The sequence below is a fragment of the Capra hircus genome, chromosome 26 (assembly GCF_001704415.2).
Source record: "Capra hircus breed San Clemente chromosome 26, ASM170441v1, whole genome shotgun sequence".
In the NCBI taxonomy this organism is placed as follows: domain Eukaryota; kingdom Metazoa; phylum Chordata; class Mammalia; order Artiodactyla; family Bovidae; genus Capra; species Capra hircus.
The window spans coordinates 37792953-37807168 of NC_030833.1; the positions used below are offsets into that span (position 1 = coordinate 37792953).

A 14216-nucleotide genomic window follows, 5' to 3' on the forward strand; every position below is an offset into this window, starting at 1 on the left:
AAGGCAAAAAGATAGGACACTGAAAGATGAACTCCCCAGGTCAGTAGGTGCCCAATAACGCTACAGAAGGTGCAGTTCATTCATACTGCATTTTCAAGTATCAGCACGAGTGTATTACTTGACCTAATGTTTGTTTAGAGTTCTTCAGTTTGCAGTAGGTGTTTGTATCCATCATTCCACTAGATCCTAATATCCCCCTGCTATTGAAATCCCTCCAAATGAAGCACTAAGTCAGTCTTTTTTGTAACTGCGTGATAGTCCATGGGGTAGATGTACCACATTTTATTTAACCATTTCCCTGTGAAATGGAGAGCTTCCCTGGTGGCTCAGTGGTAAAGAATCTGCCTACAATGCAGGAGATGCAGGTTCTATCCCTGGATCAGGAAGATCTTCCCTGGAGAAGGAAATGGCAACCCACTCCAGTATTCTTGCCTGGAAAATCCTGTAGACAGAGGACGCTGGTGGGCTACAGTCCATGGGGTTGCAAAAGAGTCGGACCCGACTTAGCGACTAAACTACCACCTATTCCTCGCATACTGTATTAAAAATTGAAATAGCCTCCTAGGTACAAAAGCCCGTCTTTGTCCCCTGTTTCTTGTTTGTAGAAAGAGGCTTTAGTCTCCTAGGCCTTCCCTGAGTTCCATGGAGCAGACTCAAGCAGTTACTAATTAGAGGAGTGAGGGAATGCAGTCAAGAAAGAGAAAGCAGTCAAGAAAGTACAGTTCAATGATAACAGAGGGCCCTAGTTCCTCCTCAAGGGAAATCCAACAATATGACGCATCTTTGAGTTGTTCAGCAAGAACTAAGACCGCCCCGGCCCCTAGGTGGAGGATGGTGACTACATGCTGACCACAAGCTGTTTGGAACCAAGTTGATAATTAAGACTCGTGAAACACCACCTTGTTACCTCACTACCAACCAACCAGAAAAAGGTCATGCCCCCTGCAACCCTCACGTCACGTCAAATGTTACCTTTTAAAGCCTTTCCCTTAAAGCCATCAAAGAGTTCTGGTCTTTTCAGCATGAGCCTCTCATTCTCCTTGTTGGGCCTTTCAAAAAATGCTTTACTTTCCTTCACCACAGCCTGGTGTCAGTGAATTGGCTTTGCTGTATGGTGGGCAAGCAGACCCAAATTTGGTTCCATAACACTAGAATTTCTGAATGCTGAAGATAAAAGAAAACATTGCATGTTTCCATGTGAAAGAGCTAGTAGCTATTACTATCTCCTATAAATGGAAGAAAAAAGAAGAAAACTGACATCAGAGTTTTCATATGCAGCACTGGGAGCTTGAACACCAAGGAATACTATCAATCAGTCTGAGAGAGAAGGATAAGACCCCCAAATCCTTTATCTAGTCAAGATATCATTTCTCTGTCAGGAGAAATGACAGAACTTACAAACTTGTAAGTTTTTAAAATTTGGAAATCCAATAAAGGAAAGGACTGTAATCTTGGGGGGAAAGAAAGACTTGGAAGAACATTAGCAGCTTTATGCTATTCTAGGAAAAAAGGGAGAAAATAGTCACAATTTGAACAAAAATTGTAAATTATTTGTAATGAAACAAACCATAAAGATAGGATCCACATAAAGAAATGCTTAAATGTAAAAAATTGATGATACTCTTATAAAAAAGATTGGAAACCTAGAAGCCTCAGAAGGAAATAAATATATTAGACTATGTAAAAATAAAACACATTTAAATGGCAAAGATGCCCTGAAAAAAGTCAACAGGCAAATTATGGATTTGGAAAAAAATTACAGATTATTATTTGTACCATACAAAGCACTCTTAAAAATTGGCAAGAAAAAGACATACAACATAGTGGTATACTGGTTAGAAGATAATTCACATTAAGAATTGATGGGGAATCCACCTAAAAAGATGTTCAGGTTTCTTTACAGTCAGGAAGAAGAAAATTAATGTCATTTTATTCTCATCTGGAGACCATTTAAAAGAAGTGATAACTACTTATCATTTGCTGATAGAAATGTGAATTGCTACAACCCTTTAAAGAGGTAAACTGGCAAATTCTTCAAAATGTGTATACTCTTTGACCCAGTAATCCTACTGCTGGTTGTCATTAATGTCATAATCCCAATGCTTAGAAGTAAAACCACAGATGTGAGAACATATGGAAGGTATCTTTATTGCAGAATTGCCAATAGAAGCAAAAAACTAAAAAGACAAAGTAACTGTACACATATGGGTGTTACCCAGCCGAACTTGGATCCCCTCACCCATGGCGAAGTAAAGCCAATTCACTGATGCCGGCTTGTAGGTAAGTGTTTATTGCAGGACCAGTAAAGGAGAATGGGCAGTTCATGCTCAAAAGGCCTGAACTCTCTATGGCTTTCAGGGAAGGGCTTTCTTTGAAGGGCAGCGTTTGGGATGCAGGGGACATGACTTTCTTCTGGTTGGGTGGTGATGAGGTAACAGGGTGGTGTCTCAAGAATCTTAATCATTAACCTTCTAGTTCCAGCCAGTCTGGGGTCTGTATGCTTATGGGCAGCATGTGGTCACCACCTTCCTCCTGGCTGAGGGTCTTAGTTCCTGCAGAACAGCTCAAAGATACATGTCAGATTTTCATGAATTTCTCTTAAGGAGGAACTGGGACTCCTACTTCTTGACTGTTTTTTCTTTGTTTCTGTATTTCCTCACTCCCCTACTTAGTAACTGGTTGAGTCTGTTCTTGGAGCTTCGGGACGGAGACTAAAGCCTATTTCTACAAACAAGGAACACAGAGAGGCTTTTTCACCCAGGAGAGCCCCACATGGTCCTGCTCCGTTGCAGTTCCCCCCGCACTTTTTTTTTTTTTGGATAACTCCTCCATCCTGAGAGGAACAGAGGGCAGGACAGGAAAGAACATAAAGTTTTAGATAGAGAGGATAATCATAACTGGACAGGGGAAGTAGGTTTTAGGGGGACTTGGTTTCAATATCTGGGATACACCTGGGGGTGTGTTTTTTCTCATTGTTCCGGACTAGACCTGGTGGAGGTTTTGATATGCAGTTCCAGGACGCTTGTCATCTAATTACGTTTCCTCACTTTTCCGCCCGTCTTGTTATTTCGGTCTATTTAAGTCATGTAGGTTTTGTTATTAGGTTCTCCTGGATCTACTTTCAAATTTTTCTTTTTTTTTCCTCATCTTCAAATTATTTTTTTCCCAGAACTTTGAAGTATTTATACCCCTTGATCTTCTAGCCCACTAAAGTGAATCTCAACAGTGTTATCCTCTCTTTAGTTCATCTGATAGTTAGTCAAAAAGTCACAGTTTTGATGTATTAATTTATAATGTCTTAGTAATTTTTATTTTTAATGTCTTAATAATAGACATTTAATATTTTATATATTTTTTACAATTTTTACAATAATTTTTTGCAATAATATTTTATATAAATAAAATAACTTTTATTATAATGTCTTAATAATAAGAGTATTGTTCTGTCGCAGTCATGTCTGACTCTTTGAGACCCCATAAACTGCAGCACACCAGGCTTCCCTGTCCTTCGAGAATAGTGTAATGAACCCCATCATACAGTTAGAACAGTTATGAACACACAAGGTTCCTGTCATCCAATCTGAATCATTGTCGACTTGTGACCAGCCTTGCTTCATCTACACCTCTGCCCACTTTCCCACCTTCACTCTAGATTGTTTTGAAGCAGATCCCAGAGATCATATAATTTTTCATACTGAAATAATTCAGTGTGTATCTCTAAAAGTTTCTCTAAAAAGCAAAACTGGAGTACAAGGTTTCCTTTTGGGTGATGAAGGTGTTTTGGAACCATACAGAGGTGGTGTTTACACAACATTGTGAATGTATTGAATGCCCCTAGACTGTTCACTTTCAAATGGTTAATTCTTTATGACTTTAACCTCAATTAAAAAAAATTAAGCTCTTAAAAATAACTAAGGACAAAAGCCCCCATATAACCACAATGTCACTTTTACACCCGAACAAAAGTAACATTAATGTATACATATGAAAAACTGGAAAGTACCCTTACTTAAGTATTCTCCTCAAGTACTCTTCATGTGTGTATGTATTACAAAGGGCTGTGGTCCCATTCTCCTCAGGGAGTTTCTTTTTTTTTTTTTTGCTGAGTGTGAATTCTCTTTGTTCAGACCAGTCCTCTCTCTTACTGCTCGATCCTCTTTCTGGGCTTTTTGGGGCTCAGATCTGGTTGCTGGAGCACCCTGAGTGCAGAAGATAGAGCACCCTGAGATAGAAGCAGAGCAGCCCTCAGCTCTTGGACCGCAGGTGGAGAAGCTGACTACTTCCAGTTCCTGGCACGCCTTCCTAACCCTAACCCTAACCCTAACCCTATCCGAGGTGGTAGTCCTGGGCACTCAGTCCATCCCTTCGCTCCTTCTTGGCCTCCAAGTGCAGGGAGCTCAGTCCAGCTCATATACACTCTAATGAGCCTGCAGCTCCCTTCCCCACCAGGAGCCCACTGTCTCTGCAGACCACATGCTTCCACAGATCTACCACCATCGTGCCTTGCTCCAGGACTCTGTCCTCAAGTTGCTTGAAGATAAGGAAAGATGCTGACTAAGGCAGGACTATAGACAGGAAATGCCAGAGGAGCAAAGTGGAGTATTAAGAGGAAGAAGGAGGAGTTCCCTGTGGGACAGAAATAGCTAAGGAAGGTCAGCCTGTAGTTAATTTTCAACAAGGTTGCTGAGACCATTCAGTGGGTAAAGAATAGTCTCTTCAACAAATGGTCCTGGGGCACTTAAAGAATGAATTTGGGCCCTGGTCTCACACTGTATACAAAATTAATTCAAAATCTATTAACCTAAATATGGGAGCTAAAACCATTAAATTCTTAGAAGAAAACATAGGGACAGATCTTCCTGACCTTGGATTTGGCAGTGAATTCTTAGCTATGGCATCATGAAGAAGAACAGCAAAAGAAAAAAATAAATTGGATGTCTTCAAAATTAAACTTTTTAGTTTAATTAAAGAACGTTTTCAAAAAGTGAAGTACAACCTACAAAAGAGAAGAAAATATTTGCAAACCATATGCCTGATAGGGACTTCCCTAGTGGTCCAATGGTTGAGAATCTGCCTTCCAAAGAGGGGACGCAGGTTTGATCCCTGGTCAGGGAACTAAGATCCCACGTGCTTTGGGGTAACCAGGCCCACGTGCCACAGCTACTGCACTCTAGAGCCTGAGCACTCCAACTGGAGAAGCCTGTGTGCCACGATGAAGACCCAGCACAGCCCCCTTCCCCAAAATCATGTTTGGTAAAAGTCTAGTATCTAGCACATACAAAGAAACTCTTTCAACTCAACAATCCAGTTTTTAAAACAGGCAAAGGGCTTGAATAGACCTTTCTTCCAATGTGTAAAATGCCAACAAGAATATGAAAAGATGCTCAGTATCATTAGTCAGTAGGGAAATGCAAATCAAAACCACAGTGAGATACCTCTTCACACCTCTTTTGTGATAACTTTAATCACAAAGATGGAAAACAGCAAGTGTTGGTGAGTATACAGGAAAATTGAAACCCTCGTACATTGTTGGTGGGAATGTAGAATGGTACAGCTGCTGTGGAAAACAATTTAGCAGTTCCTCAGAAAGTTAATCATAGAGTTTCCATATGCCCCAGCAGATCAACTCCTAAGTATATGCTGAAAAGAACTGGAAACAAGTGTTCAGATAAACACATGTACACGTACATTCATAGCAGCATCATTCAAGATAGCCAAAAGGTAGAAGCAACCTGAGTGTCCACTGATGAATGAACGCATAAACGAAATACTGTGTATCTATCTACATACACACATACCCACACATAGTGGAATATTATTCAGTCATAAAAAGGAATGAAATACTGCTGCATGCTGCAACATGGATAAACCCCAAAGCATTATGATGAGTAAAAGAAGCCGGACACAGAATGTCACAGTTTTTGATTCCATTTTTATAAAATATCCAAAATCCGTCAATTGGCAGAGACAGGAAGCAGAGAGGTTGTCACCAGGGGCTGGGGAGGGAGAGAAGGTTGGGCTAACTGCTTAGTGGGCTACAGGCTTCCTTTCTGGGTGATGAAATGCTTTGGGACGAGGTAGAGGTGGTGGTTGTCCAACGTTGTGAATGTAATCAAATCGTTTAAGATGGATAATTTTATGTTAATTTTATGTTAAGAAAGGAAGAGAAAGGAAAGACTGGACTTTATTGGGTATGTGAAATTGTTGGGTGGGTTGAGCACTTAAGCGGGAAAAGAGAGCAGGTTGCGTTGGAGTTGGGAACTAGTTGGGAGGGAGACTGGGGCAGATCACAAAGGCTGTGGCTTACTCTGGAGTCACAGGGCACAGGGAGTACCTGCTATATGGAGGCAGCTGGGCTACTCGTGAAGGCAGGGGAGAAGCTGAAGGGCTTTTGACTAGATGAGGAACACCGAGAGGCAGATGATTGAAATGCTCACGTGGACATAGGAGAACTGAACCAGGGAAGGCCTGGAGCGCCGAGGTCATTGGCATTGGGCACGTCAGGTGCGTGTTGTGGGCGGGACTACAGCGGAAGCGAGAGGAGTGACAGTGATGCTTAGCTAGGGCTTATGGCATGCCAGGCACTGTTCTGTGTGCTTGACGTGGTTCAGCTCACTTGCTCCTCATAGGAGCTCTTTTCCTCCAGGGTACAGACGAGGAGTGCCTGAGTAGCCTGCACAGCTGGTAATGTGGCCTAGATCTGAACCAGACAGATGACCTCAGAGCCACGGCAGTTTTAATTATGATGGAGAGATGAATGTGAGATTTTTTTTTGAAGCCCACCCACTAAGCTGTCAGGTTGAGGAGGGGAAGAGAAGGGAACTGGAGTCAGAGTGAATCCCCCTGGGTAACCAAAGGGCTGGGACAGGTCATCCCCAGTGGGCCTTCAAGCAAAAATCTCTGGCTGGCTGAGGACCGGTGACTTGAACTCATGGTTAGAGACAGAACTCCAGAGGAGGCCGGTGGAGGGGCCTTTAGAAGAGAAGGACCAGGAACTCAAGAATCCAGTCCCAGCAGCCCTCACGTCCCCGCGCATCCCACCCCTGTCCCCTGCAGCCTCGGGGTAGCCTGCCTCAGACCCTGCTGGAACCTCCTGGCTGTGTCCAGAGGCAGCTCGACCCGTCAGGCAGTTGGCTCATATCAGAAAAAACATGGGTCCCCATCTCCACAGCCCCAGTGGCCACAGAGCTTGCTTGCTGTTGCCCAGAATGGCTCTGAGGTTGGTGCGAGAAAGAGCCTGATCACACAGAGACTTGCCTCCTTCCTACTTATTTCTAACATTCACCATGAAAACATGAACGGCATTCCCTGTCTGAGGTTCTAGGAAGAGAATATGGGGGAAAACTGGGGAAATTTTGTTCTTCCTCTCTTCTGGCTTTTATATAATATAGCATTGCTTCATTTAGAATAAAATGCCCCCTGCAGGACTGTGCTGAAAAGTCGTCTATTGAAGCTTGCAGTCTTGGAGGGAGATTAAGGCAATAAAATCTAAAACTAAAACAGCCTCAATCATTATAGTAGTTTCTTAATATCCCCCTTGTCCTCCTTTCCCTCCGGCCCATTGTAAACAGTACTGAGAGAGGTTAGTGTTTTGAAAGCTTGTGTTTAAAACGTCAAAGCCCAGAGCCTCGTTGGTCGCCCTTTAGCCGGCCTTGCTGGCCTCGAGGGGGCTTCCCCTCCACCCAGCTCCTGCCTGCTCTGGGGCTTTGTCCTCGCTGGTTTCTCTCCCTGAAACACTGTTGCCTGTCACATGCTGCCGGCCTTCAGGACTCAGCTCATGTGCTTTTCCGCATACTTCCTCTCTTAATCCTCACCAGCACTCTGATGCAGACCCTGTAATGCCCATACAGATACACAGGTATGTGTGTGTCTGTGTTTCACTGTTAAACCTACCTTACAGACCCACAGATGGAGCCAGCAGGAGCGCGGAGAGAGGTTAAGAATTTACCTGTCATCACACAACGAGCACATCAAGGAGCAGATCCCAAAGCCCATACACTCAGCCACTGCTAATAACCAGCTGAGTTCAACACTGAGCCTGACTGAGACATACTAAGCTACGTTATGAGCTCTCGAGGGGAAGAAATGTGAGGAAGCTTTGCTAAAATCTCTTTTCCTGTCTCTCCTCTTTGGGTCCAGGTGGAAGTGAAGCCATATGTGCTGGATGATCAGATGTGTGATGAGTGCCAGGGCACACGCTGTGGTGGGAAGTTTGCCCCGTTCTTCTGTGCCAACGTCACCTGTCTGCAGTATTACTGCGAATACTGCTGGGCGAGCATACATTCCCGCGCCGGGCGGGAATTCCACAAACCGCTGGTGAAGGAGGGAGGCGACCGCCCTCGCCACGTTCCGTTCCGCTGGAGCTGAGCCCAGGGCAGACCCAGCCACAAGTACTGGAGTAGATAACAAGGAGGGAAAAGAGAGGGCACTGCCTCAGGGCTTACAGTGTTCTGGAAATCTGTGCATTTGTTCTCGATTTTTAAAGAAGAAATGGGTCTTTTTATTATTATTATTATTTACAGTCATATTACTGAACTCAGTGTCCAGTATAACGCAGAATTGCAGAGTGTATAACGGTACTGATTTGCACTTTGATTCTCACCTTCGTCTGCTTGGTACCTTGATTCCTTACACCTGATTTGTCTCGTAGACTGCCATTCTCATCAGCGGCCATCAGGTTGATGTCTGTGATTTTTTTGTTTGTTTGTTGTTGTTGTTGTTGTTCTGATCGTTTTTGAACTGGAGCATGCACTTATTTTCAGAAACTTAGAGAATCGCCCCTAGGAGAAGACTTACCAAAGGTAATACTCGTGAGTAGGTGGCGGATGTAGCAAAAACTTCACAACAATTCAGCAGTCATTAGTTGGGGTCATTTAGAGTAAGGATAACCCTTAATGAAAATAAGCCTTTAGTTGCTCTCTATTTTGACATGTAAGGATACCTCATAAGCTGAATCTTTATTTTTCCTTCATGTTTGGTTTTTGTTTTGCTGAGGATTTTGGTTAGATCTTTTAGTGTTACGTAAATTTATGCTGCAATAGCTTTTGCTGCTATTAAAATGGTATTATTAATACCATAATACTCTATTCAGGCTAAGGTATCAATTACAAAATACCCAACAACACACTTTTGTGATTTAGGGATAGAATCAGCTGCCGAAAGGAGATCAGAATAGACTTGAGAAAGCTTCAAAGGAAGGTCACTGTTTCTGACTGCATGTTTACTTAATCAGGTTGCTGCATGCAATAAATTTTATATCCAATGTCTAGTATAAAACCTTCCCACAATGCACAAATTAAGAATCTATATAAGCTATAAAATACTGATTTTTAAAGAAAAATTTTTTTTCATTCAAGGAAATGGTAATTGACTGGAGGAAGGCATGCCTCAATAAATGGAATGCTTCTGAAATTAGGAAGAGCCCATAACAGAATGACCTATATTACAACCAATATAAAACCTAGGTGTAGGATATTCTTAAAGCAAATTTGTGGATGGTAGATGAAGTACTTTGCGGTGCTCTGTTATATATTGTGCAATTTATTTTATATAGTAAAGTGATTATGTCTAACTGTGATCAAACTTTAACTGTTTAAAGCCTCTGTGTCAGACATTAACGAACTTGACAGTTCATAACTGGTATATTATTAACTAACACATGAGCTCTTAGTTACAATCTCCTAGTGCTTGCACCATTTTACATAGCTTCAGACCTTGTCCAGAAAACCAAAGAGCTCATCTTAGCTTACAAACACTAGGAATATATACAGTATATAGAGATAAGTTGTCAATTGACAAACTAGGCACATTTTAAGAAAGTTGTGTGATTGTGATGCTAAAGAAATGTCTGGACAAACTAAGATGGCCTGAGCAGGGTTGGTTGTCTGGGTGAGAAATTAACTACTTAATTCCCTGGATTTATCCTGTAAAGCTTGAATAGAATTCAGACCTGCTAGTACTACCATGGACATTTTTTTAGCATTCACTCTTGGGCTGCAGATAGTAATATATAAACACATAACGATTATGAGACTGTGTAAGTCTTTTTTTAAATCTTCTTCCTATGTTTTGGAATTCTGGGGACAATCTGACTGGATATGACACTGCAGAACAGACTTAAGTCGCTGTGTTTTATGTGCTGTGATGTCCTTGTACTGTCTTAAGTTAATAGCGCTTTGTTTTGTTTTGTTTCTTCGGTGTTTAGTTGCAATTACCAGCTCTCAAACTATAGTTTGTTTTCAAAAAGAAAAAAAAACGAAATAGTTTTTTACTGGATTAAAAATGCTTATTAGAATTCTCCCCCTTTGAGGTTACCTCTGGGCTTTTTGGTAATAATTGCTTTTTTCCAGCCCAGCTGTGGTTTTCTGTTTGTTTTTTTCTATGTTTGTGGTTTTTTTCATCTGTACAAGAAATTTTGTTATGCACTACTACTTTTTGTATTCTAGACAGTTTTCAAAAGTTGGCTGAAGATTTTTTTGTTTGTTTGTTTTTAAGGAAAAAGGCATGCTTTCTGACTGACATGATCTTTTGCAATACCTCAATTTTGAAATATAGGAAAGAAAATGATATTTTCTAAGTAAGTTTATTCAGAAAAATATATATTAATTTAATTCTGCAAGAAAAATGATTTAACAGATGGGTAACTTTATTTTTTTCATGCTTATTTGTGTTTTTGAAAATGAAGAAGTTAGAGCTTTATAACTATAATATTAAAGATCATATCTAACCTACAGAAATCTACCTAATTATGTGAAAGAAGCAAAACCTTTTGAAGAAGCACCCCTCTTTCATGTACTAAAGTAACACTGAGATTTAAAAAAAAAATGCTGGAAGATTGTACAGCATAAAGCTGACGTGAAGGCGAAAAAAACATTGTCATGAAGAATAGGTTACAAAAAAAAAAACTCCATTTGGTGCTGAAAGTTGTGAATAGGTGGTGGAAACTACTTTCCCTTAATTTGTATATTTATAATCAAGCGTTGATTGTGCACGACTGACCAGGATTGTGAAAGAGTTCTTCTGTTTGTATTTTTTTAAAGAGAACTTTTTTTAGTTTATTAAATTATAACATGTTCCCTTTTGTTTTGTAAATAAATGTGCCCCCAAGTTGTTAATGTTCTATTAAAAGAGAGGGTCCTTCGAAAAAAATTATTTTTTAAAAACACGGAGGTGTTCTGACCTGCAACTTAATGGGAAGCCCCCGGGTATCACAGGTCCTGCTGTGGCCTTTCCTTGACGTGACACTTGAACTAGTCGATTTTCTGAAGGCTATAACCTAACCTCGACTATTTGTTGTTATGTGCAATACTGTTTGTACTGTTTGTATAAAAAATAGAAAAAAAAAAGAAAAGAAAAAAGGCATAAATCTTTATTGCAGATTTATTTTCATTGCAGACTTTAGACATTGTGATTCACTGAAATCATTTTTCTACTGTCAAATATGTACCTTTTCTTCATGCTGGTATTTTTTCAATAGTAATGTAGCCTTTGTACTGAGACAAATTTTCATTGTTATTTTTAGAAAGATTTTTTGCTAAGAAAAAAAATTAAACATATTTACATATTTTTCATTTTATTTCGTATTTTCTTTAAGGAGTGCTTTCTCAATCATTAATAGAGTTGTTTCTGGGAGGGACTTTCATATCTGGTCAATGTCATAATATTATTTTGTATTTTTACTTGGAATAAATTAATTTTATGATGCTAATTCTTTAAAAGTTTATTTTTTTCATTTTCAGTTATTTTTGAAGCTAAAACCTTTGTAATATTGTTACTAAAGTGTCTAGTTTTTTGAAATGCAAAGCTTTATGTATTAACTTGCTGATGTGGTTTACAATAGTGTGACAACGATGAAAATGGTTGGTTATGTAAAGTGATTGGAAAATGTAATGGATAATTGGGTAATAAAATGACAGAATGAGCAGAACATGTGAGATTTCGACAAGCCTTTTCCTTTATTACAGTGGTTTAGTGTAAGACTAGGGATGTCACAGTACAGTTCTCTGGGGATGTCACAGTGGATTTATACAACACCAGGTGCAGCCAAATCTGTGGCCCTGATGATGAAGTCACCCGTTGCTGAGACACCACCAGGTTGAGAACCTGGCCAGGTCAACAGAGTGGTTCATTGCTTTCCCCCTCTAACTCTTCATTCTGTCGTGTGTGTGTGTGTGTGTGTGTGTGTGTGTGTGTGAGAATCTGCCACTGACTGCTGTCCACGTATGAGACAGTACCTTTCACCAGGCCACGTCTTTGCCTTGTATTTACAGTGGTGACATCTGAGAGTGAAAGGAAGTCTCTGAGAGGACCAGCCCTCTGGGTGGCTAGACTTGGATCTCAGTGTCTTGCCCAGGTGGCCTCCCCGAGCACATGGGTGACCTGGCGAGGCGGCACACTTGGAGGTCACCACTGTACACGGACAGCTCAGACTTCGTCTTCCTCCACTCCCCACCCCCCACCCCAGCCCCGCCTGCTCCCTGTGAATGGTGGCCCCTGTTTGTCCCTTATTGTGGCAACACATCTGGCCACTCTGAGCATGATCTGCCTGCCCTCCTGCTGCTTTTCCAACACCCAGACTCACCTTGAAGCTGTGCTATTAAGGCAGCGCGTCATTGGCATGGCACCTAAAATCAAACCAGAATCATACAACTGCAAAACTGGTGTTGCGTAAACAGAACATCCTATGACTTGCTCTAGACAGAGGGTGTGCTTCTCCCAGTCCTTGCTGGCTTCCTCCAGGGCCCTTGTCAAGGAAGCACGGTTATCAATGACTCAGAGAAACACATGTCCAGAGTTGGCTCTTGGGTATGCTCTATGTATTCAGTTTTGTAAATAATATATAGATTAGATCAAGTTGTGATGTAAAATTTTAACAAATTGGATACTACTGGTTGGAATTTTACATTAACACAAATAAGTGATTAGGAACAGAAGAAAAGAAATTGGAAAAATTTGCTTAGTGCTATAAAGATTATGCTTAGATTTCTGCTTATATCTTGTGTTTTATAGCTTGTTAGTGAGGCATGGGCTAATGCAGAATGTACTGCATTTATGCAATTAGCAAATAACTGCTAGTTTTCATTTTTATCTATTATATTAGCAACAAAATGGCATTTAACTGGGTAAAGCTCCTACCTAAATATTTGAGTATTGTGACATCTCTACTTGCAAGGTTTGAGTGAAAGATTAGTCACAGATTAGTGAAAAAAGTTATCTTTTTGTTAAAACTGGCTTATTTGTATGAATTGTTGCTTTTTCACCAGTTTGTATGGTATGTCATCTAACATTTTCTGGTTTTTTTTTTTATAATAACCAAACTTCTCTATCTCAGCTGCAATAGTGTTCCATTTTACCACAGAGTATTTTATAATTAATGCTGTTGACTTTATACCCCAAAAGGGTCAAGAAATGGATATGTAGTTTGGGGGTGTTTCGATTTGTATGACGATGAAGTTAATCACAACAAGTAGAAAACCTGGGTGCTAATACAGGACAACTTCTGCTCTTTTTCTCTTCTGGATATAGTTCTGTTGGGGTATAAAGTATTAGGTATTTGTATTTTTGCTGTCAAAATAATGGACATAAGTTTTAGAGTGTTCACAGCTAAGATCTCTGTATTTGTTTTTCAACTAACAACTAATTTTAAATGTATTGTATCTTTTATTACCTGTTCTCTTAGATTGTTTTTGCTAGTAACCCTTACTCAGCTTCCGCCTTTGGGGCTTGGACTGATAATTGCTTGTGTGGAACTGCAGTACTGTGACTAACCATGGAGCTCAATGCAGCTATTGCTTACAAATGCTTAAACTTTGTAGTTTGGACTTCTTTTTTTCTTTCTGTAATAACAACTGATTAAATCTAGTTGTATGAAGTACTGACACTTGTCATCCTTTGCACTTGCTGAGGAGTAGCTTGGAGTATATGGATTGCGTCTGGGAACATTTGCACACTCGTTTGCTTGATGAGCTTTTTGAGGGGGAGGGGGGACAAACTCCTTTACAGCAGGTTCAGTACAGCAACATTCACCTTTTTAATGACGTGAACACTCGTTCTAAAAAAAAAAATAACACTAGTGTATTTGGAACAGGAAGGTGTTTGTTGACACAAGTGAGTGTGTATGCACGATTTTATGGTGCAAGTGGGCTTTCACGCCAGCGCTTGCCACGGGAAGCCAATTTTCAAAATCAAAACCAAGAACGTCAATGAAAACGTAAGTA

At 40.5% G+C, this 14216-nt stretch overlaps 1 protein-coding gene across 7 annotated transcripts in view; it reads left to right on the forward strand.

Annotated features, from left to right (window-relative positions):
• The window catches only part of CPEB3 (cytoplasmic polyadenylation element binding protein 3), a 202761-nt gene extending 188891 nt beyond the window's left edge, over positions 1-13870 (forward strand). For all 7 annotated transcript variants that reach the window (XM_018041465.1, XM_018041460.1, XM_018041463.1 and 4 more), the window contains one exon: positions 8140-13870. In XM_018041465.1, coding sequence (XP_017896954.1) covers positions 8140-8367 — 228 coding nt within the window. In that variant the 3' untranslated portion in view covers positions 8368-13870. The remainder of the gene's footprint in view (positions 1-8139) is intronic.